We start from the raw sequence: 24,481 nt of genomic DNA, 5'->3' as shown, positions 1-24,481 counted from the left end.
TAAACTTTTTTAGAACATCTTTATTTAAAAGGATTTACAACACAAAGTGGCAGCATTTAATTTAAATGGCATCTTTTTCATCCTCAGTTCTTCTGCGCAGCTTTAGAACAAACATACACACTAAAAATGTGTCCCTTCAAAATAAAACCAGTGAGATCTTTTGAAAAGAAAAGGAAACAAAAATCATATCAGAATGAAATCATGGTGCTGTATATGAAGGGAAGGGAAGGACCCCAGAGGGAGAAACCAATCAGTTTACTAAGTTTACTTTTCAGTATGAACAAGGGAACGCACCGCTGAACAACTTCATTTAACCAGCAGAAGAAGAATGGGAAACAGGATGTTGTCTGTTGAAATACAAAATGACAACACAATTAAGTTTTTAGTTTATGTGATAAATGTTCTCACTTGTAAGCATTGCTGACTCCTTGTAAACTATGCTGTTTTTACTGAAGGTCGCTTGTGTCTCATGGTTAAACTGAAGTCATGTGAGGTTCAGGATCTGCAAACTGATCAAGTATAAAAGATTTAGTCTCTGGTTGAAGCGATGCATTAAATGTTTGGGGTTTTTGTGCAGCTGAAATCTGATTTAAAAGGAAGTACAAAACTTTTTATGTCAATTAAAAATGTTCTTCTTGGCTTTAGACATTCGAGATGTGAGACAACTTCAGGTTTTGTTTAGTTTTTTTGCATAAAAATGGTACATAATTCTGGATCTGTCAGCCTCTGGTTTATTGATGTTTAGTTTTCAGAGAGGTATTTAGTAGACATGATGAAGTCTTGTGGCTTGCAACATAAATATAAGATACTTTGGATCTCATGAGATCTTATTTAACCTGTTATTTTTTTTGCAGGAACGTTGAAGTCGTCTTTCCAGAGCTGAATTAACCTCCAGTGGATGAGAAGGTATGCGCTCCATAATTGTGGATGTTTCAAAAGACAGGAGATGAAGATGGCGTCAGTACAGCCACAAGGTTTGGGTAGAAAAATAACCCCGAACCCTGGCAGTGTTACGTAGAGCTGTCAAGACACCAACGTTTTACACATCAGTGATGCTAGTGTAAAAAACAAAAGCAGCTCTTGAAACCTCTGCTGAAACCACGGTGGTGACGAGGTGTCAGCCAACCTGGGAGTAGAAAATGTATGTTGCATGGTGGCTGTCAGGAGGAAGCAAGACTCTGGAGCCTCACTGCTGCGTATACACAGATCTAAAGTCTCTGATTGGTCGCTTTGTGCTCGCTTCCCGTGTTCTTAGTGTCCTTTTGGTGAGAATCTCAATGTAGGTTAATTTGTTCAGTTTGTGCTTCATATTTTTCAAAAGTATGAAAGGTGAAACCAACAGAGATTATCTTTTTAAACAAGTAGTATCAAAAGATCCACACTTCTGGTGACGCCCCACTAACATGGGACTTCCACCAGATCCGTTTACGGTCCGTCTCCGATCCGCTGAGGTCAAGGAAGCAGGAACGCCAGACAGCTGGAGTCATGTGACCGAGGTTTTCCCTTCTCCTCCTCCTCTCCTTATCCACGTTGTCTTTATCAGCCTCTGAGAAACCTCTGACCTTCTGACTCCAGGCCTGGCTCCGTTCCGGCATCCAGCAAAACTAGAAGTCTTGTGTGCAACGGAGCGGATCCAGTGGAAGTTAATACATTGACTAGAGTAGAAACCTCTCGGATCCAGTGCAGTGACGGATCGGAGACGGACCGGACACGGATCTGTTGGAACATGACCGCAACACCAGTGACGTGAATCTTCCCAAAAAGTCATATTTGGATTATTCTGAGGCTGATCAAGCTTCCTTTAAAAACAGAGTGGAAGTCTCATTTCTGCTTGGCATCATTTCCCTTTCACTTCAACCAATTTCCCCCCGACGTGCGTTCAAACTGCCACGCTCAACGACAAGTTGCTTTGTAAAAGAAAAACACTGGTCGACTTTCCACTACTTGAACACACTCTATGTCTTTGAATGATGTGACAGAAAGCTAGGTGTGTGAGAACATAAGGATGGAGAATGAGGAAAAAGAAGAGGAAGAACGGTAGATTGAGGAGAGGGAGGGAAGGAGGGGGAGTGACTGGGGGCCGCTGCAGGCTGGAAACACTGTTAATGCTATCAAAGAAGTTCTGCTGAACAACATGGATTTCCCCGACTGCTTGCTTTGAAATTGAAAAATATAAAGTCCATCACGTTATCTTCAAATTGCAGAAAACTAAAATAAAGCTCAAACTAAATTAAAACTTGAGTGATTACAACAATAAAGCTTCCAGATGACTAAACATGGAACAAACTTCACTCTCTTATGATGCTGGAGAAATGTGCATCCAGACGGCTGATGCAGTCACTCCCCCACCTCCCTGGGAGGGAGCAGACAGCTGAGGAGAGGAAAGAAAGGTTTGTGTTTTTTAGGCGGTGCCTGCTGTTCCTGCAGGAACGGCTGTTGAGATTGTCGCAGCGTTCAGGCCTTTCCCTCGATGTCTCTGACCTCCTCTCCTGCGTCCCCCGCCTCCAGACTTGAGCTGCAGACAGACAGACAGAAACACCAGAGTGAGCCGGCTGTTACATAAACAGAGTTTAGAGGCTTACTGAAGACAGGCAGGGATTGGTCCACTTGAGTTTGAAGATGATGATGCATTTCAGAGACACAGGATGCATAGGCGTTTTTCAACCCCAGGAACTTAACCCCTGAACTACGTGCGTTTCGACCGGTGGACCCAGGGTCTAAATTTAGTTCAGGGGTAGATAATCTCCCCCCTTGAAAAGCCCCTGCTTGGGGGGTAGTACTTTTCAAAGGTCCCAGGACTTTCAGGGGGCAGGGTCTGCAATGCTGAACATGTCTGATTGGTAGATTAACCGCAGTGTTTTTATTCCGCCCGCCGTCCACAATAACATCACACACATCTGTGATTCACTTGATTTCTCTTTCTTTCATTAGTTTTTATTTGTTCTATCTTTTTTGTATGTGTGTGTACTTTTCAAAAGAAGAAGCTGTGATTCTCTTGATTTAGCAGCTTGTAACAGTAGTCTTCTCTCAGCCCACCGTGAATGCATCTCTCCCGGTGTTCCGGTTTTAAAAGTGACCCTGTAAACTGGAGACCTTCAGCTGAACGTGTCAGTGTTTGTGGAGTTTACACAGCTGTTGAAACACAGAGGGAGTTCCTGGGAATGCAAACTAGTTTAGTTTTTATTAAGATTTCAAAATATCCTCATCAGATATTTAATGATCGTCTAAAGACGTTTATGAGGGATGCATCCGGCTGAGAGTCTCCAGTTAACAGGGTCGCTGTTTAAACCAAAACACCGGCCGATCTCTGCCACGGCTTTTTGAGTTCAAAAGGATTTTAAAGCCGTGTTGAAACGTCTTTGCTACTCGCGCTTATCTCCTCTCACGTGTTGATTCACTGAATCCATCTGTGATGAAATATAGCACCATCTAAAACAGCGCCAGCTGAGTCTCTTCATGCTAACAGGCTAACTGTCGTGTTGCTCATAATGATACCTGCCTGTCCGTCTGCTTCTATGGTGCTTCTTTGTTTTACTGCCCTCTACTGGTCTGGTGGTGTAGTGCCTTTACTTTTTGTTTTTCTCCATATGTCACTGGCCTGATTTGCACAATCTACCCGGGACTTCAGCCCACGCTCGAAACGCAGACAACAATGGGGGCACAGGAACCTTTTAGTTCAGGGTAAAGTAGTTCTGGGGGCTGAAAGACACCTTTAAACAGAGTTTAGAGGCTTACTAAAGACATACAGGGATTGGTCCACATGAGTTTGAAGGTGTTGATGCATTTTTAAATAGAGCTTCAAACTTGGAAAGGTTAAGAGGGCACAGACTCGGTTAAAGTTTTTCTGAAGTCTGGAAGGAATCAAATGAAAAAAGTAAATCACAACAACTCAGGGTTCCCTGCAGGAGATGTTAAGTGGAGGGAGAAAGCCCTTTACAACTCTGTCAGTCATTAAATATGCAGATCGTCTCTCTGTGATGCAGCACTTTGATTTTCCTGCAGGTTTGTTGTTATGTAGAATTAAAGTTTAATCGTGTCCAGGACAAACTCTTACATTTCTCAACTTCAAACCATCAATCCAGACGACCCTGAGTTGACCTACGCTGTCAGCTGAATCTCTGTACTGTTGTTTTCAGCGTGGGCATCGTACGCAGAGCGATGGAGGGGCAGCAGAAGGGCAGACTGTAAACTTTACATTCAGTCTCAAAATTACTCACAGTCCTGCATCATTCAAAAGTCCTTCTGCAGTTTCTGGGACTTTTCAAGCTGAGTGATCACTCGCTTTAGATCACTACGTTCTGTTTTACAGTTTCAAACCATGGTGGACTGGAGATCAAACACTCTAGACGAGGTACAACATGAAACTCATAACAGCTGATGTGACTGAGGAGGATCAATGCTGCACTGAAAATGGTAAATGCATAGTTTAATGTTTGCATTCTACAGTCAAATATGATACAACTGTGCTTAGCCTTGTGTACCGGTTCCAAATTTCTCAGATTTGTGGATTTGATAAGAAATGCTCTTTTTGCTTTGGCTCTTTGGTTCCTTACAGCGACTTAGATCTTTCAGGATTTAACCTCAGTGAGAATTTTGCAGTCCACAGAAAGTTTTTCTCCCCCGCAAGGAATCTGCTGTGTCGGCTTAACATTGTGTGACGCACGCAGCATGTCAACAAAGTTGCGAGTAGAGGATCATGGCAGACCGCTACAGACGATCCACAGTTTGGCTGAGCTTCACTAAAAATGATACAGACACAGCTAGTGCTGGGGAATACTGAAAATGATGTTATCGTGATAGAATATCAAATCAGTATTTCATTTAAATGTTAATGCAGATTTTTGCTCCTGAGTGAAAGTTGAAGAAACCAGACGGTTTGTTAGTTTGTGCCTGGGTTTAGTTTTCTGATCAACTTCTTGAATCCATCATTTCTGACGGTGCTAACAGGAAGCAGGTCTTTAATGTAAGATGAGATTTTTGTGGAGTTTTAGTTTGTAGATTCTTATTTTTCTCAGATTGAGGTCATTTGCATAATTTAATTTAAATGTACAACAAAGGTAAATCCATATGTAAACTGTGTATCAGTTTAGTAGAGCCTTGTTTTGAGTTGTGCTCTCCCCTTTAAGATTTCTAAAGGTCACTGGCAGAGCGATGTCGTTTCCCACAGTGCAGTGAATGCATCACGGTTATTCAGTGTTCCAATGGTCGTGGTGGACATTGAACGTGTTAGAAATGCACAGCAGAAGTTGTCTCTGTGGTCTTCCTTTACCCACATCCTGAAAGTTTATTTAATGAAGTGTATTAAGTTAAAAGTTAACACAGAGTCGACACAGTGTCAGACTAACAACTCTGCTTTGAGCTGCTAGGTTTTGAGTTGTGTCGCTGGCGCTCATTTCAGCTGTGTTTACATTCTGCGCCGAACGTCTTTAAGCCCCGCCTACCTCTCATCCTGCGACATGATTGGCTGTTTAATGCCGTCTTCTTCTTCTGTCAAATGTTGGGCGGCAACTTGCGTTTGAGGCCCCTCTCTTTCCAATGGTTTGGGGTGTAATTACATGATTATTACATGAATACACGATAATTATCGCCCATCCCTAGATACAGCACAAGGGGGGAAGCACGCCTGCTATGACACTTACTTCAACACGGTGTTAATTTGAGTGACTGCTGTCTTCTGCGGCCTTACAAACTGACTTTGGCAGGTGATGTCATTGCAGGCTGGGTGTTCAGCCTCTGCATTAACACAGTCTTGATGAAGCACTTAATATTCTTGTTGTACTTAAATGCAGCTCTTTTTGAGTGCATACTCAAGAAAACATGTTAATTTTTAATTTCCTCGACCAGAGGGAACTCTAAATTATGAACAAATTCTCATTTTTCTCTTTTACAGAAAAGAACGTCGACTGATTCTGACTTAAAACCCACCGGGGTCCAGTTCAGAAGCTCCTTCAGCAATTAAGCATTTAATAACTCACAGAGTGAGGCGTCTTAAAAGCCAGCAGTAAAACACTGCAGAACGGCTGCAGCGGTTTCCTCGTGTCACTCTGCAGAACTCTGAGTCTGAGTAAGTGTGCATGCTCAGGAAACATTGTTTACAAAGTTTAGAAAGGGAAGGAACCAAAACAACAAAAACACAGCCAAGCTTAAGAAGACAGGGACCTCGTCATGACTCCCGCAGGCTGCACAAACTTCTTTACCTTGTTCTCTTTGTTGCCTTCTTTACACAGAGCCTCCTCCTCTGCCACTGTCTGACGCAGCGTGCCAAGACAGGGAGAGAGGGAGGGAGAGAGGGAGCAGGAAGCAGGAGAAAGAGAGAGAGAGAGGAGCAGAAAAAAGAAAGCGTTAAAGTTGAAGGAAAGAGCATGAAGGGCGAGGAGGGGGAATGAGGATGTGAGTGAATGAGGAAGGATGATGCAGGTGGACAGGTGTATCCATACATGAGGATGAAAGGAGGGTTTTAAGGGGAGGGTAAGAAGGCATATGACAGGAGGTTTGTGAACAAAGGGAATTAACAGGGGAGGGAGAGAAACCACATCATTGAGGGAGGAGAGAGAGAGGACAGAATGGAGAGATTATTAAGCAGCGAGACCGTCAAGACCAGGAATGAGAGGAGACAGGTCACTTTTAAAGAAGAGCATGAAACAAAAACGTATATAATCTCCATTAGGGGTGGGAATCGAAAACCGGATCCGACATGAATTGTACACCTCAAATGTTATCGATTCTTCTTAACGATTCATTTCTCAGCACGACGTCATGCCGCGGTACGTTGCATTACATCACACACTCTGCGACGCAGAACTCCTAGGTGCAATTACCTCAAATATGATGAAGCATTTGTCGACTCGGCCTTAAAGCTTGGGGTTTGCGTAGGGTAGAAGTGGAGAAGGGTTCCATGTGAACACTTTCGCGTCGGGGAGGTGAACCCCCGCCTACCTCTCCCCCTTCAGAATCGGGATGGTTTCCCTCAGGCTTGAGGGGACACGTCCTGACTCACGTGGTTGAAAATGAGGCCCCGAGAGCAGGTAAAATACCTCCGCAATGACCCCCGGAGGAAAAGCCTTTTTTCTCCAGGCTCCGGGGCCCACGTCCGGACTCACATGGCCGAAAAGGAGGCACAGAGAGCGGGTAAAATACCTCCGCGATGACCCCCGGAGGAAAAGCGTTTTTTCTCCAGGCTCCGGGGCCCACGTCCGGACTCACACGGCCGAAAAGGAGGCACAGAGAGCGGGTAAAATACCTCCGCGATGACCCCCAGAGGAAAGCGCTTTCCTCTCCAAATTCAAGGTCTTTTCCTCCAGGCTCGAGGGTCCACGTCCGGACTCACGCGGCCGAGAATGAGGTCAACCTTTTGTTCAGTATGTTCAAGTTGAATCTGTTCATGTTCAGTCTTGTGCAGATATCATTTTGGAAAACATAAAATGATTCCTTTTGATCATTGATAAAATCTTATCAATTCCCACCCCTAATCTCCATCGTTAATAAGATGAGGTGAAGTTAAATCTTTTTAATGGAGACTCAAACTCTAAATGTGTTTCTGTCTCTGAAATCAAAATACTGCATCGTTAAAAGCTTTACAAAATAATTTGAGGATTGCAAAGTTCTGGATTGAAAGAGTGAGGCTTAAAACCAGCACCACAACAACTTCTCACTGTAAAAACATCCTGCATGCTTTAAAATGTTCCCTACGTGTTGATGTACTCACTGGTAGCTGTGCTGTGTTGGGACTGGGCGGCCGTCCTGATGATCCAGCCTCCTCGCTGGCTGCTGTGCCGTCTTTGAAAGTCTTCTTACTGGCCTGCATCTTCGCCTGCTGGGCCTTAGCTGCCTGAGTGTTCACCGACTGGAGGAGCTGAAACAGCAAAGACAGAATCAGTTCACCTGTGTTTCAGGGGTCACTCAAAGAGCTGCAGTTTTAATATACATCTAAAGACAGATGTTTGCATATTCTGCATTACCTTTGTGATAGTGCCCACTGCTTTCGTGCGTCCTTCCCTGAACACCAGTTTCTGGTCACAGTGCAGATACTCGGGAGTCTTGATGAAGCGGAAGTGAACTAAGGCCTTGTCTCCTGTCCGTAAACAGTCTCTGTTCATGGTCAGGATGGTGGCTGTCTGTCTGATGCTGCCGCAGTGCACTGGTGTGAAGGAAAAGAAGAGTTTGAAAATCTGACACCTGACGGCAGCATTTCAAGAGAGACATTTCTGAGCTTGGGGATGAAACATCCTGGAGTTGTGTGGATGCAAGGTGAACACATGGGGAAAAAGATCAAACAAAGCCTCAGAAGTCTGGTGCACATCACAGGATCTGACTCTGCTGTCACTTACCCATGGCCTGGTATCTCGGGGATATCGTTGTGGGGTGGTGCAGCACCAAAATCTCAGCCTCAAACTCCCAGGTGGCCTGTGGCATCAACTTGGGGGACACCATCACCATGCCTTTCCTTATAGACGAACGTTTGATCTGAGAGAGCGTTTGAGAAAAAAACAGAAGTTAGGGGAAGAAGAAGAGGGGGGCTCAGGTTTTGTGGTTTTAGGAGAACGGTGAAGTCAGAGCAGAGCCAGAGAGAGACCCCTGCCTGCTCCCTCACTTTACATAATTATAAATAGAAAGTTAGACCTCTGATTCAAATTCACGTCACATCCTAAAGTTTCAGAGTAATTCAACTTTTCAGAAACTTTCTTGGTCGTCTTCCTCACACACCTTTTTGAGAGCGAAGGACGCCGTCTGCCCCCCGCGGACCTCTCTGACGGGCATCCTCTTGCGGTGGATGGATTTAACAGCGATGGGGATGAAGGTGCCCAGCGGGTCTGGGCCTAAGAGTAGCGTGTCGTTGAGTCTGATCATTCCACGTAACGTAGTTCCTGATACTACCGTGCCCACGCCCTGCAAAGAGACGAAGATCACACACTTACTGCAAGTTTCATTATAAAGCACAGTTCAGCAACAAGGAAACTCAGAGTGCTTCATAGAAGACGTTAAAAGAATCATGACTAAGATATCAAAAAACACATTAAAGGAAAACAATTTAAAGCTAGGGTCGGTAATCTCGGAAAACTAGCATGAATGTGAATGTAGCATTTCCTCAGGACTCCGTCTAACCCCCCCCTCCTCCTCTCGGAGCTCCTCCGAAATTGCGACCATATGATGGTGACTGATTCAAAACCGGTCCTCACCAAAACATTATCATAGTGAAAGTTAAAAACACAAACAAACATGGTTGCTGTTAGCACTCACAACTAGCATGCTAGCATTATCCAGTTGTCCTGGTGACACGATATCAGGAGAAAAGTTATAACACATATATAATACTGTAACAGCTCTACTGTTTGTTAAACCTGTTCAGTGTAGATGTTCTTAATTCCTACAGTGTTGACAGTCAGTGAAGGCATCAGGAGAGGTGTAGAGTGTGTGAGCGGGAGAGAGGAGAGACAAGAGGAGAAGTTCTTCATTCATTCAAACATTGATTGTTGTTTTGTTGGTTGTTGTGATCACGGCCGACAGTGACCGGTTATTAAAGATCAACGTGTTCACCAATCGGCTCGTCATCCCTACAGCGTCCGGACGGACGCTACAGTACATATATTTTTCTGTAGGACTTACTAAATGTCATTATTATTTTGCTTGTTGGTGAGAGCTTTTTAGACTCTGATCCGGACTACAGTCCTGAGCAAAGCACCTCATCAGGTCAGAGGGGACAGGCCCGATGGTACGAGTCAATTAGGCCCTGGACAAGAAAAAGGCATAAGGGAGCTGATTTGACCTTTATGACTAAAATGTATCTCTCACACACAGACACACATACACACACACACACACACACAATACACTTTGAACCACATCCAACCACTTAAATATCAATCCCAACACACCAAGACCAGTTTTTCTGGTTTATAGCTGTTTTTAATGATAAGCAGATGGCAAAGCACATTGAAAGTGTATCTGGCTCCATCTGGTGGTTTAGGGGTCAAAGTAGACCTAAAACCTTTTTTCCCTTGATTTTGAAGGGGGATGCTTAGATTTATTTGGTAATCATGGGAAAATCATCATAACATGTCAGGATTACAGTATATCGAAAATATGAATATTTACGTGTTTATAATGGGAGTAGATGGGGGACCAAAATTGCCTAAGACATATAGTGTGCGAATTGGTACTATCTCCTATGCTGTACATTTTGCAAAAGAGGGGGGGGGGGGGGGAATTCATGACAAATCCTCATACCATTACCCATTAAACTGACCGATATATTGAATAGCGAAAATATGAATGTACACTTTTGGTACCTGGGGGGCTTCGAGGGTTTTAATGTGCCGTAGAAGAGTACACATGATCCTCGCTTTCACACTCAGCCCTGCTGTTGATGTGGCTTCACAGACAGACCTCTGACAGTGACGCTGCAGATTCAGACTCTGCTGTTTGTCTCCCCTCAGGGCCTGACTCTAACATTTGGACCGCTGTTGGTAAACACTTTAAAGTGTTAAAAAGAGACGAGAGGAACCAGAACAGAGAGGAGAGAACCAGCTAGAGGGGGAGGAGGAATCCACATGTGTGGCTCTGTGTGGGTTTGATTTCTTACCGGTACTGAATATGTGTCGTCTATTTGGAACTCAGCGGGCTCATCGTTGCTGAAGTTCGTTCTCGAGGAGAGGAGGTTGAGGAACATCTTGAGCAGGTCCATGTTCTCCCCCGTCACGTTGGAGATCTGGAAGATTGGACACATCCTGCAGAGAGGGAGGGAGGGAGGCAGAAGAGAGAGGAGTGAGAGAGCAACATAGTGACTACAAAACAGAGACACAGTGTCTGCAAGCATCTGGTCTGCATGTTCAAGGACACTAGCTGCTGTAGCTTCAACAACCCTGACGTCTGACCTCCCCTGTTGTTAGATTTTCTATGAGAGATGCTAACTAATCCAGGACTTGAACATTTGCAGAATTCTGCAATATAGGTGAAATACTGCAAATTAATATAAAATGCAAAAGGAAATATATTAAAGTGAAATCTGCAGCTTTCTTAAGAGCCTAAAACGCAAACAGAACCTGCAGTAGGAAGGGTTCATGTTCAGCCAAATTAAAATACATGAGACTCATTGTTACGGTCACATAAAATAAGTAAAATTATGCAAAAATAAAATGGTGTGGAAACAGACTGATGTTTTATTAGAGGGCTTGCTTCTTTTCTCATGATCATTAGAAGCATGGTGTTTTACACTTACATGTTTCAATGTGAATCTTATGATCTGCAGAATATTTCAACACTGTCTGGACGACATGTTCTGCTGGATATCACACAGGATTGTGAACTCTAACAAACAGACAACCTCACATTGACACTACGCTCCCAACATGCAGGCCTGATCATCGTACCTAAAGTCTCTAAAAGTAGTATGGGAGGTAGAAGCTTCAGTTATCAGGCCCCTCTCCTTTTGGAATCATCTACCAGTCAGGGTCAGGGAGGCAGACACCCTCTCTACTTTTAAGAGTAGGCTTCAAACTTTCCTTTTTGATAAAGCTTATAGTTAGAGCTGGATCAGGCTTGGACCAGGCTGTTATAGGCTTAGACTGCCGGGGGAACTGACACACTGGGATCCCCCTCTCTCTCCTCTGTCTGCCTGTCACTCACTTTAACTCTTCCTGTCCCATTAAAGTTACTAACCATAGACCTTTCTGAAGTCCCTGAGCTCCCTTGTCTCGTAGGTTCCTCTGAGCTGCTGTAGATGTCCTCCTGCTGTGGACGTGCTGGACTCCAGTGGCAACAGCTACTACTACTCGTCTCATCACTATCATCGCTCCCTCTATCTCTTATTCTCCTCTATCCCTCTTTCCAGACCCAACTCGGTCAAGGCAGATGTGTGTCTAACATGAGTCTGGTCCTGCTCGAGGTTTCTGCCTTTTAAAAGGAAGTTTGTCCTCGCTGCTGTAACTAGCTAAATACTGTGAGGTGCAATGCTCATGGTGGATTAAGGTGGTGGTTGCAAAGGCGTCTTGAGATAACGTTTGTTGTGATTTGGCGTTGTACAAATAAAGATAATGATTAATTGAAACTGAACTTGGAAGTTGTATGTTTTGTGCTCCAGAGAAATAATTGTGTTGCAATTAATCTTCCATTTCATGAGTTTTAAAGCTCCAGTGAGAGACTTCTGGTTTTCCTTGACTTTGGCGCCCCCTCCGGACAAAGTGGCACCTCATCTCTTTGCTGATCATGTCCCTATATGTCAACAATCAAATGCATCACTCATCGAAAGACGCAGCCGGTTCGGCTGCTTCCTTATGACAACATTATCTGACACCAAACCTCCTCAATGAGTTTCAGAACTCAAAAAAGAAAGATTCATTGTGCATGCTGAAGGTTTTGTTTACTTCTGTGGATGATAAAGAGGCATCAGTATGAATTTTTGATCTGTTGTAGCTAAAAACTCCTCACATCAACTTGAAGAGGAGTGTGTCCGTCACTGTTTTGAGATACTGATAGTAACTTAAACCACAGGACATTTCCCTCTACATCCTCCTCCTCCTTCCTGCCTGTGTTTGTCAGTCTGATTTGTCCTCTTCACTGTCTTTGCTCTGTCTTTTTTTCCAGGCTGTGTCTTTACCTCTCAGAGCTGAAGTTGGAGGCTGTGACGATGACATCATCCTTGTTCTGGACCAACACGGGGATTTTCCTGCAGCCCGGCGACTTCAATAACCTTTGTAACAATTTTAGCGTCTCTGCAGAAACACAAAATAAGAAACAACAATCAGCACAGAAATTCAACACGAGTACAACTCAACACTAAATTAAAGGCTGTTAAAACGCCTGAGGTAATTCTAAACACAACAAGGAACTGGAGGTAAACACAGGACTTCATTAGATACAGCCTTCTCTTCCTAACTTGCCCACATATTCAATCATATTTAAGTAAGAAGACACCTTGTTTGCTTAACTGCTCCCACTAGCGTTGTTAATTTGCTCTTTAAGATATCTTAACTTTTCCTTTAGTTTACATGAAACAACTTTCCAGAAGTTTGTGGGTCTAAACATTAACCTTCCCTCAGAGGCTTTTACAGTAAGTGAGTGTTGAGTATCCTCACACTGCAGCACAGGAATAATTGCAGCATGCAGCACAGGATGCGTTCTGAGTCTTAATTAATTCAAACTAACTTTATTCTCCCTTATTAAGGGGAAAAATAAGAAGCTGGTCGAGGGATATGAGGAGCCGTGTTCATTAAGGCGTTTTTTTGTGTCGGCAGAGACCACAACCTCAATTTCAGAGCGCTTCCCGGCCGCGTCTTATGGTATCAACCTTTAGGTCAGTTTTAAAATGCTCTGTATACTTCATATTTGCTTTCATTCAACGACATCTTAACAAGAAACTGTAAAATATAGATAGAAATTGTGTCGTAGCATCAGCAGCAGCTCTAGACTTGGATATTGTAGCTCAAAAATACGAGTGTGATAACTTCCTCATCCAAAGTTAATACCACAAGCCCCGCCCCTACTTGATTCTGATTGGTCAGTGATCAAGAAGTGACATAGGTGAGCGCAGTGGTGTTGGAAGAGTTGGACTGTTCTCAACTGAGAGAACTGCAACAAACGCTAAGGTCGTTTTTGCAGGAAGGACACTGAATCACATTTGGTTTGAATTAGGGATGGAATCAATTAATCCAGTATCGATTAATTGATTGTTAAGAACTTACTCTAACACATTTTTCTGTTTCGATTTTCTATCCCGTGGAACAAACATCATGTGGTCTCATATTTGGTTCTGCTATCAGGGAGGTGTTTAAAGTTTAAAGCATGTTTCAAGTGAATCAGCTGACTGAAGGTGTTGCACACAGCGGAGACTCTCAGCTGGGGGCTGCAGCTGAGTGACAGGTCTCCACGAGCGCTTTTTTTACTCTGCCGCCGGACCGATTATGACCCGGTTGCGCTCCTGGCTGACACCTGACTGTGTTCACATGCTTATTTTACTCAATAAGACCGAGTAGACAGAAAACTGGACACTGTGTCTGAAATATGTTTCTGTTCAGTTCCCTTGTTGAAGTCTGAGCCTTCACTTTTATGACTGTGTGTCTGCAGAGATTATGAGCCTGCTCCACATGTTAATATTCAGGGTGTTTAACGTTTCAAACACCTCAATACGATCAGTAGATATTCAAGACTGTCAGTTATATACATTGTGTCGTGAAAATAAGATTCAGGGGAAAAAATGTTTGGCTTTGGTTTTTGACAGAAACCCCAAGCGCAAAAAAAGGAGTTAGTGGACACGGCACCTAAATCTCTGAAGTTATTCAACTTCTTCTAGGATGTCACACTATCAGATCCAAGACTTAAAGGAGATACACTGTAGTGACATATCTGTTCACCTTGCAGGATGTTAGCTGGACACATGTCTATCTTTGTAACCACCACAAACACCGGCACGTTGAGGGCCAGCGCCAGACCCAGATGCTCTTTGGTCATGCCAACGATGCCAGCGTTACTGCCGACCTGAGACAAAGAAGATGAGAAACAGGAAGTTAATCATGGCTCTAAATTTGAATAACAAACAACTAAGGACTAGGTAAATCTTGCACGCCACTCCTCTCTCTCACCATGAGCATGCAGAAGTCAGGCAGGTGCCCCGTCATGCCGAATACGGTGGTCTTGAGGTACTTCTCGTGGCCAGCCAGGTCGATGAAGGTGATGACTTTTGAGGATTTCTCACAGATCTTAGTCCAGTCTAGACCGCCGCCGTGGCTGTCCGGCTTGTTCACAACCTAAAAGGAACAGACATAATTAGATGGCGTCAAAGTTCTCTCACATAAGTTTGTGAGTTAAATCAGAAGTAGAGGCTCACCTGTCCCTCCTGGTCAAAACCCAGGATGTCATTGCCCACGCTGCTGGTCCTGCCGCTCTCCATCTCATGTTTGTGTCTGAACAGCTTCTGGCGAGCGAAGCCTCTGCCATTGTCCAGCTCCCCGTGGGTCAGTACCCCCAGCAGAGTGCTCTTGCCTGCATCCACGTTCCCCACAACCGCCACCCTGAAGAGAAGAGATAAGGAGAAATGGTTTGAATATTTTCATGAAGGTAAGGCAACATTTTGATGCAGTTTTTAGAAGATAAACGTGTAAAATGTTTCCAAACTGATGCGGAGCTGTGGTCCAGAGCTCATGAGCACCTTATCAGCAGCTAATTGGGTATTCTCTTAAAGTTACCTGACTTCCAGGAAGTCCTGCTCCCCCACACGCCTGCGGATGAGGTAGTCCTGAAGCTTTCCGCCGGTGTCTGTCCTCTCCCTAAGAAGGATCAGGTCAGCCTCGATCTGCTCACACAGCGACCTCACGGTGGCCACTGACGCCTCCATGTCCTTGTCGTCCAAACCATAGTCACCGCCGTCTAAACAAAGAGAGAGAGAGAAGAAGAGAGGGACTAATTGTAGCGTAAAGAAGACACTGAGGACTGTAATTTTACACATCTGCTGTCTAGCCTTGCTCTGAGGATTGTGAGACTTGCTCTGGGACACAGTGGGGGGCAGACTTTTAGAGGTGTGACTAAAAGGACAGGTGGGTGCATGAGGGTATGACTGGGTTTTAAAAATCTAGCCTCAGACGTAATCAACCCGATGTAAAGGACAACCTTGAGGTGTCTGAGGGAGTCTCTCTTAACAGGAATAAGAACTATGACGGCGTCAGAACTTAGTTTTGCAGAAAAACGTTCAGGCTTTTATCAGTCCGGCCATCACACTGTACATTTGTTGATGATGTCATTATTTGTAGTGTAGATAAGGGCAAAAACATGCAGGAGGCCATATACTGGATTCAGGATATCACTGTGTCCATAATCATGTTTCAATAAATCTAATATAAAAAAAAATAGAGCGTGTTTAAAACATGCTCTGTTTCTGTTTATATTAGATTTATTTATTAGATTATATATTTTTTTTAATTATTATTTGTATTTATTACATTATTATTTATGTAATATATTAGATTTATTTATTACATTATAATAATATTTAATTTATTTATTTGTATTTATCTATTTATTTTTATTTATTATATTCGATTTATGTATTAGATTATAATTCATTTTTATTTATTTATTTTTGTTTATTACATTGCTATTTATGTGATACATTAGATGCATTTATTGCATTATAATTTATTTTTATTTATCTATTTATTTTTATTTATATTAAATTTATATATTAGATTTATATTGCAGATGTTTTTTTATTATTTTTCAGGCAATATCAATTGCAGTTAATATAATAAAGTGAATCAGTTAAATTGTATTCTGATGATTAAGTGTAACATTGTGTAGCCTTTGTATACAAACATGAATTAGAAATCATGGTACAAATATCAAGCTTTTTTATTTTATTCAATTTTTTTTATTATTATTTTTTTTATTTTTTTTATCATTCCATTATTATTATTATTATTATTATTATTATTATTATCATTATCATTTTCATTATTATTATTATTATTATTATTATTAATCCCAAATGTTTTGTATCAATATTATTTATATTAAATATAAAACAGATTATTAAATATTTTGTCAATGATTCTTATTGCATTATTTCCCTTGGATTATTATATTCCATATATTTATTTACCTCAATCTAATGACAAAACATGTGTAATCTTTGAAGTTGAACATATCATTGTCAACACTCGTGGAGTGTTTCTATTGTGGAGCTCTACTAATTATAGAACTGCAGGATTCTTGTTTTTATCTTTGTAGATAAACAGATACATATTACTTTTGTACTTTTTGCACTCTCCAAAATCACATGACAATATGTCTCTAAAGTCTTGAATAGAAACACAAACACTAACTCCCCCTGACTGACCACAAAGGTTATTATGAGTCAGAGGAAACAGAAACAACTGGTCGGGTCAGTAGACCAGTCAGCACGCTGCCCCTCCAGACAAACAGCCAACCAGACAGACAGACAGACATGAACTGGTGAATTAGTGACAGTCCTGCCCGGTGCTGAGTGAGGGAAAAAGGACACCCTTTTCACTGCGTGCACTTTGACCCGCTGACAGGCCACATAGGTCACACATGTTGCTGTAACAGGCAGAAATAACTCTGACAAAAGCTGTGGTGTCGGTGGGATAGTTTGTCGGTGTGTCTGTGTGTGAGTGTGTGAGTGTGTGAGTGTGTCTGTGGAGGTTTGAGAGTGAAATGAACAGCACATAAACAGGGTCAGCTGTCTGGGAGGGGCGCACAGATGACAGATGTGATATCTTCACCAACACACATTGGTGTCCTGGTCCTAAATATACTAAAAAATAAGGTACGACAGATTTGTAAGAATGTCCTCTTTTGATTAAATATATAAATTCCACAAGCTTCAATATCTATATCTCCCGAGGACAACAAACAGCAGTAGTCTCACAGAACATCTCTTTGGTTTTCCTTTCTACTTTTGGTACATTCAAAAAAAGATTTTGGTGCCATCTACTGGAAATATTTGCCTCACACCACACTCCTAAAACAATTCCTGTCCTTGCTTTTCAAATGGCATGTTCAGCCTCATCAGACTGAATCATAAACCAACATTGTCTTGATAGTAAAGAGCATCACAGGCCAAAACATTTCCAAAGCTTAGTTTGACATTAATGAGCCCAAGACCAATCAATCTCCCTCAAAACACTGATGGGATATTTCTTTCTAAAGTGCTGTCAAAACATTTCTCAAACTCTCAGCCTGTCAATCATTTCATTTTCATTTATACAAGGACATTTCTGTCTTGTCATTAAATTATGTTTACGGCCGTGTTTAGGTCTATTAGTTTTTGTTTGTGCTCATGTGAGTCAGGATGCTTACAATCTTATATGAGCATCATTTGATGATTATTATAAGACAGACTGCATATATGAATATATGAAAAAACATTCAAAAACAAAGAAAATTAAAGAAAATGGAAATGAGCATCATCCAACGTCCTTTCTATAGTTAAATTAATATCAACAAACATGTTTTTATTTTACTGTAATATCATATTTTTATGTTGTCAGAGTTGCCAGTAAGACAACTTACATTAACCTCTTATTATCATCACTTAAAAACAACTTAATGAATATATTCTGCCACCTTTTATTCCAGATATTGAATATTTATTTGGATTTGTTTACTCAGGAGTCAGGACTGTAACTTTCAGGTAACATACATGTGAAAGTCTAGAGGTCAGTAGACTATCAGTGGAGGTCTAATCAGAGGTGATAACAGGGGAGAGGTTGTTTCAGGACGACATAGTTTATTGATGAGTCTTCTGAGCTGTTTCACATTACCAACAGAAACCGTGCAATCCCCCCATCATGCTGTACACGGATCACAGTCCCAGAGTCCCTTTAAACTCAACTTTCAATGTTATTTAGCACTACACACTGCTTCCTCTATGACTTAAAGGTTCTAATTGTTCCAAAAAATTTGCTTGAATTTAAAGGAATGTTCAATTTAGAGCTCCAAGTGAACGCTCAATAAAAGAGTTCATCCTGCAGCTGCTCAAAAGACAATCTAAGACACCATCTGCTTTTTTTTTAAAGAAGATTTGACCTCTTGGGATTTAAGACTTTGGCGTAGTCAGCACATAGCCAACAATTGATTAATCTGAGCCAATACTTCCTCTTCTATCTGTCGGTCATTGTTGACAGTTTGCAGAGAAACCTGAGGCCACATCCACAACTGGGAGGATACCAGATTCAGCTTTATTGGGCGGGTATGTGTGCACATAGAGGGATTTTGACTCTTGTGAACAGGGCTCTTATACTAATATGAATAATTAGCACTGTGACTCTTCTGTTATTTATTTTTTCATTTTTCTGTTACTCACGGGAGACGTTTTTTTTAACAACAGGACATTTAATCAGGAAGTAGTAGCCCTATAAACATACCTGTACACTTATGCAGTTGATTTTTACAGGGCTTAATTACAGCTTAATCAACCAAGAAGTTACAATGGATTTTTGCTCTCTGCATACACTATGGTCTGGCAGCTTACTCGAATATGATTTGTTTATAACACTCCATCTTAACCATGGAACACTATCGCCGGGTGATTTTCACCCGAGCAAGCACATTTATATGATTTTCATTATGTTGCGTTTATCTGAGTGTCATGGGTCACTGGGTAACTTCAGCATCGTCTTTGACGTCTTTGAAGGTGTGGGAGTTTCCCTACTCCAAAACTCCCTTTTTCCTAAAAGGCACGTGTTCGGGTGATTTTCACCCTTATTTGTTTCTCTCTCCTGCAGCTGTTTGTGTGTCAAGGAGACTGTGCCTTCATCAGGGAAATCTCAAATATCCCAGGGAATGGGTGGACCAAACACCAAGTTTCCAGTTTCATCACTTTTTGTTTAAGAATTTTTTGGTCCCATTTTTATAGGGTCCCCCCATGATACATTTTTTTTTCATTTTGTTAGACATGGCACAGTTTACAATAAAAGAACACTACTCTAACTTGTTACTAATTTCAGCGATAGTGTTCTAGGGTTAAAACAGAGACCAGAGTGCTTCTAACACAGAAAACCTCATCCTTTGCCTTCATAATGTACTCAGTTATTGGCATATAAAGATTCCTCATTAGTCTCTCTTACCTGAGCCCATCCCAACCACATAGATTGTCTCTCCACAGCCCTCATCTATCAGCTCCCTCAGGTGCCTCAGTAATGAATCATACTGCTCCCCTGTTGGACTCACGAGGACCATCTGCAAAGTGAGAGCAAACACTTCAAAGGCAAACACTGACAACTTCCACAAGTAATCCCAAATATTAACTTCTAATGTCATGCAACGTGCTTTTGCATATCAGTCAAAACATATGTAAATGGAGTCTGATGTCCTTGGGTGATCCTCCTGCAGAGAAGTGCCAGCTGGATGCAGTCCCACATGCATGCATATATACGTGTCACTCTCTTTGGTGTTTTTGCACAGCCAGCAAAAATATGCTAAGTGTGCAGATTACATGCAAGTGGAATTTGCAATGCAACAGCACAACACTCGTCTCCTAAATCAACACACAAATATCTTTAAAGTGAGCGTTACTATATTTAATTCTGAGTGAGGCCCACCTTGCTGCTGAGGTCTAGATGATCCCCGGGCTCTCCGTTGGTGCCGTCCCCGTCTTCAGAGCCCTCTCCGCCGGCTGGGTCGTCGACACATCCCTGGTCTGGTGCAAACATACAAGCGGGCACTATGGACTCTACTGCTGCTGCTGCTGCTGGTATTACTACCGGGCATACTGCTGCTTCTGTCGCCTGTAACGACGCCATGTCTACAAACAACAACAAAGAAGAGAAGTAAACAAAATACAGAAAGTTAGGATGTTATCTCAGCTAGCTTAAGCTAGCCGAACTTGCTGTTATTAAATATACCACTTTTAAATCGAATAAGGAAACATAATGATTCCCTATAGCTGTTAATACATCAACCACATCCCCAAACGTTTATACTATACATATTAAAGGTAACAGTGTAAATTAAAGCCCGTTTTAGAAGCAGTCATACCAGATATTGCTAGCTGTCTCTCAAGCTAACTTAGTTGTTTATTCGGGTTAGCTTCGGTGTCTGGTAGCTGCGTGTTTGCCACGCCCACTTGGAAATGGGGGGATTTGATTGGCTACAGTATTCAAAGCCACGCCCACTGTGTGCTACTCGAGTGAAGTCCTGACCTAGTTATTTGACTGGCTCCCACATTTCTCATACACACACACTAAATATGACATAATATTACTACACACTTAAAAATGAACAATTTCTCCAAAAAGAGTTTAAAGGATAATTTTAGAAGTGTAATTTAAATCACCATAAAATTAAATAAAATCTTGAGTTTGTGTTTGTTATTGTTCATGTTCTTTTTTTTTAATCTAATAAGCAGCGAAAATATGCTCAAGTTAAATAATTTATATAGCTGCCATATGTTAACATGCTACATTCTTGTGTACTAAAAAAAAATCTAGATAAATAGAATAACTAGAAAGGTTGCATTTCCTGAAAGCAAATGCGTTGAAATGCTGAAGCTGAAGGCTGAAAGCTGTGAAACACAGCTGAACATGTGGAAATGTGAAGTAAAGAAAATATAAACAAAAGTTAAAAAGAGCAGAATAAGTAGAAGGGTCTTAAACATTTTAAGAAGTGGAAAAAGAAGAAAAAGCAGAAGTGGTAGAAGTAGTAGCACCTATAAAACTGCTTGACAAACTATGAAAATGTGTAACCTGTGTGTGTGTGGGTGTGTGGGTGGGTGGGTGTGTGTTGGTGTGTGTGTGTGTGGGTGTGTGTGTGTGTGTGTCAGCACTGATGAGGTCGTCTTAATCACTTGTATGTGTGTGTGCGTGTGTGCGTGTGTGCTCTGTCCATGTTTCTTTCTTTCTTTCTTTCTTTCTTTTCTTATTTTACTACTCTGCTCCTTCTGGAAAAGGGTGCTGTTACTGTACACACTATACTTCTTAAGCCCACGCTATGAAACACTCAGCTTCGTCCCTTTGCCTTTCTATCAGTCTGACTTTTGTCTCTTATTCTCCCTCTCTGTCTCTCTGACTGTCAGTCTGTCTGTATCTTTCAATCACTCTCTATGTCTTTTTCTCTCTCTGTCTTTCAGGAAAAAACACCAAAAGCATCAATAGAAACTGAAAATAAAAAGTAAAAATTAGTTTTGGCTCAGTTTGCTGGGATAAATTGGGTTGAGAGCCGTTTTAGGTGTTACATATTAAAAAAAATATTATTAATAATCACCTTGACTGTGGTGTAGAGTGAAGACTGCAGCCGGTAGCCAAATGCAGAGTCACTCCCTTTGAGGTGTGTCAGGCAGACCTCTGCACCAACCATCACCTCACAAAGGGCGGCATCACGCCACAGATTAACTGTGACGTGTGCGGAATTCTAGTAAACATGAGTTTCTGTGAGACACAAAACATCTGCAAGACACAGCTCATGATGGCTTTTGATGTCGTTCACATGAGATGGTAGTCCCTCTGTGTTGTGGTGAACGATGGTCACAGTGTCACGTCTGCTGAGTGAATGCTGGATCTGGAGAAGAGGCATCATGTGGTCTAAGTTGGCTTGTCTCATGGTCTCTAAGGAAACACTGACATGAGGGTTAGCGTGGATTTTACTCTCATCCAAGTCAAGAATGTGGAGTCCACTCAGAGAGGTCACTCTGCTGATCGCTACGTAGGCCATGCCAGGTTCAAAAATGTGTTTCAGAGAGACTACAGCTGATTTCTTTGTCATACCTTGAACCTTGTGGATCGTGCATGCAAAGGCAAGTTTAACGGGGAACTGTCTACATACCACTCCTTTGTGTTTCAGGGCCTCCTCTGATCTGTCTATGTACACCAGATTGTCTCCTCTGGAACGATAGCTCCCACCAGCTGTTTCATCATCCATCCTGAGCCCAAGCATAGTGACGTGGGAAGAATCATTTCTTTCAGTGTTGACGACTTTACCTACCGTAGCAAATGATCCATTCACCAATCCTTGAGACACATCTATGTTTCTGGTGAGCATGACTCGAACACCTACGGCAACATTCAGTGTGTCAGGTAAATCACTTATGCCTCCTTTACACGGTGCACCTTGTCTTTTCATGTGTCCAGTGTGTTGGTCCTTTTTAAAGTCGCCTGCATCGATGCTGGTGATGTCAGAATGGAGCAGAGAGAGCGTTGCAGAGTTGTGTGCGTCGACCTGTCTGTTGGTTGCAAAAATGTGCAGGACATCAGTGGGACAGAGTTCTGGTTCTGTGATACGCTGTGACAGCAAAGCTCGGTCTGCTTCAGAAAGCTCATCTGACTTGTTCTTCACACGGAGCCTGTTCAACATCTCAGCAAACACCAAGTCATCCTTCTGTCTCATGATCTCATTCAAGGTTACCATCTGAAAGTTCTCTGTCCAGAGGTCAATCTCACGAGGATCAAACACACAAAGAGGTTTGGACTGTCTTATATACTATAATATATATAATATTATATAAATATAATAATAATCCCCAGAGGTCTTAAGATTGAGGTTGTTGTTTGCTTACCCACCAGAAATGATGACTTTTTAAAAACATGTCACCATCAGCAACCCGAGATCATAAAAGTTAGATCCCTGGATGGTTACAGGGACCAGTGCAGTGTGTTGGCTTGTTTTTTTTTACTGCATAATGAGCTGTTTCCACTCAGCCTCGGAGAAGTCGAGGGTTTAAAGGATTACAGTGCCAGGAAAAAAATGAAGTGTGACTGAGTTCAGGATGCAGCTTCCTTAACCTCTCTTTCTACGGTCAATTAAGATTAAGTCGTATCCATCAATTTATGTTTGAGGTCAAACACACAATCAGTTCATAAATATGACGTAAAGTAGAAGAACTTAAGAGAGTGTGTGGTCCACAGAGGAGGACTGATTAACCAAACTCAAAGAGCAGAGGGGGGAGCCAGAAGAAAAAGGCCGACAGACTTGATGTGGGATGGTGATTAAATTATGAACATCAGCCATCTTGCTGCTCTTATGTTTTGCTGCAGTCATGAGAACAGCTAGGAGGACAGATGGAGCTTCCTCCAGCCAACCTGCATAATGTCCTGTCGTGTCTCGGCTCAAATCTGATCACTCACTGACCGCAGTACCTGCATTAAGTCAGGACATGCTAAACTGTACATTAAACAGTCAAACGCAAGGTCAAACCTTTATTCTGCAGACTCTGAAGTCCTTCTAGAGCCAAATCCCCAAAAGATCTTCTTGTTTTGTCTCGGTAAAAGAAGTAGAAAAGAAGGGCCAATTTTGCACCCTATGAGATTTTGATTTGGTACGATGCAAATTTGTTTGGCGCTCAAAATGTATTTAAGGAGTTTTCTTATAAGGAAATGCAGAGAAAAGTCAACAACTGCCCCCTAATGGCTGTGGCTCAGTGGGCAGAGTTGGTCGTCTCTCATTTGGAAAGTTGGCTGTTCGGTCCCAGCTTCTGCAGTCACATGCAGAAGTGTCCTTGGGCAAGACACTGAATCCCAATCTGCTAAATTTCTTCTAGTGGTCAGAAAGACTAGAACAAAGATGTTTAAGTAGAAGTCAATTTACCAATCACTATGTTTCCCACAGAGTATCATTTTTCATATATGCCATGATGCATCACAGATCCCAAACACAGATTGTATTATTTGATCTATATCTATCTTTCTAGGGTGTGCTAAGATAAGAGGACATCATGGGGCTTTTTTGGTTATACAGCTCTGAGTCAGACCTCAGTAGGAGTCTCTGCAGGTTATCAAGAAAGTCAATTTTGTCATTTTGTTTACTTTCTATTGCCTTTGTGTTGTTTGATTTCCTGTATCACTGTAGATTTACCTTGTTTCATCCCCGTTTATATTCTGTATTGTTTATGTTTAGTGATTCTTGTCTTGTGCCATGTTTCTTAGTGATCCTTGTGTGTTTCTAGTCTATCTTGTTTCCTGTTTTATTTTGTAGTTATTGATCCCCGTGTGTCTGGTTTAGTTTTACTTCCTGTGTTTTCCCTCCTTTTTTGATCATCTTCACC

At 42.0% G+C, this 24,481-nt stretch overlaps 1 protein-coding gene across 1 annotated transcript; it reads right to left on the bottom strand.

The window, feature by feature from the left end:
* On the bottom strand, positions 1–20,594 carry gtpbp1l (GTP binding protein 1, like). The gene is made up of 14 exons (XM_034687419.1): positions 20,485–20,594; positions 20,049–20,251; positions 19,575–19,686; positions 15,177–15,357; positions 14,819–15,002; positions 14,574–14,738; positions 14,346–14,469; positions 12,593–12,707; positions 10,580–10,724; positions 8,704–8,886; positions 8,328–8,463; positions 7,959–8,137; positions 7,706–7,852; positions 1–2,515 (listed from the first exon to the last, which is right to left on the bottom strand). The coding sequence occupies exons 2-14, from the start codon at positions 20,247–20,249 to the stop codon at positions 2,402–2,404; spliced, it is 1,986 nt and encodes a 661-aa protein (XP_034543310.1). The 5' UTR covers positions 20,250–20,251; positions 20,485–20,594; the 3' UTR covers positions 1–2,401.
* Positions 20,595–24,481: the final 3,887 nt, after the last annotated feature.

The sequence above is a fragment of the Notolabrus celidotus genome, chromosome 7 (assembly GCF_009762535.1).
Source record: "Notolabrus celidotus isolate fNotCel1 chromosome 7, fNotCel1.pri, whole genome shotgun sequence".
Lineage (NCBI taxonomy): Eukaryota > Metazoa > Chordata > Actinopteri > Labriformes > Labridae > Notolabrus > Notolabrus celidotus.
The sequence above is the reverse complement of the archived record's forward strand: the minus strand, read 5'-3'. Positions and strand labels throughout refer to the sequence as shown.

Coding starts and splice junctions, on each gene's coding strand:
- gtpbp1l (XM_034687419.1), bottom strand. CDS start 20,249: ATGGCGTCGTTACAGGCGACAGAAGCAGCAGTATGCCCGGTAGTAATA. Junction 12,708..14,345: donor TCCAGCTAACATCCTGCAAG/GTGAACAGATAT, acceptor GTGTTTCTGCAG/AGACGCTAAAATTGTTACAA. Junction 2,516..7,705: donor CCAACACAGCACAGCTACCA/GTGAGTACATCA, acceptor GTCTGTCTGCAG/CTCAAGTCTGGAGGCGGGGG.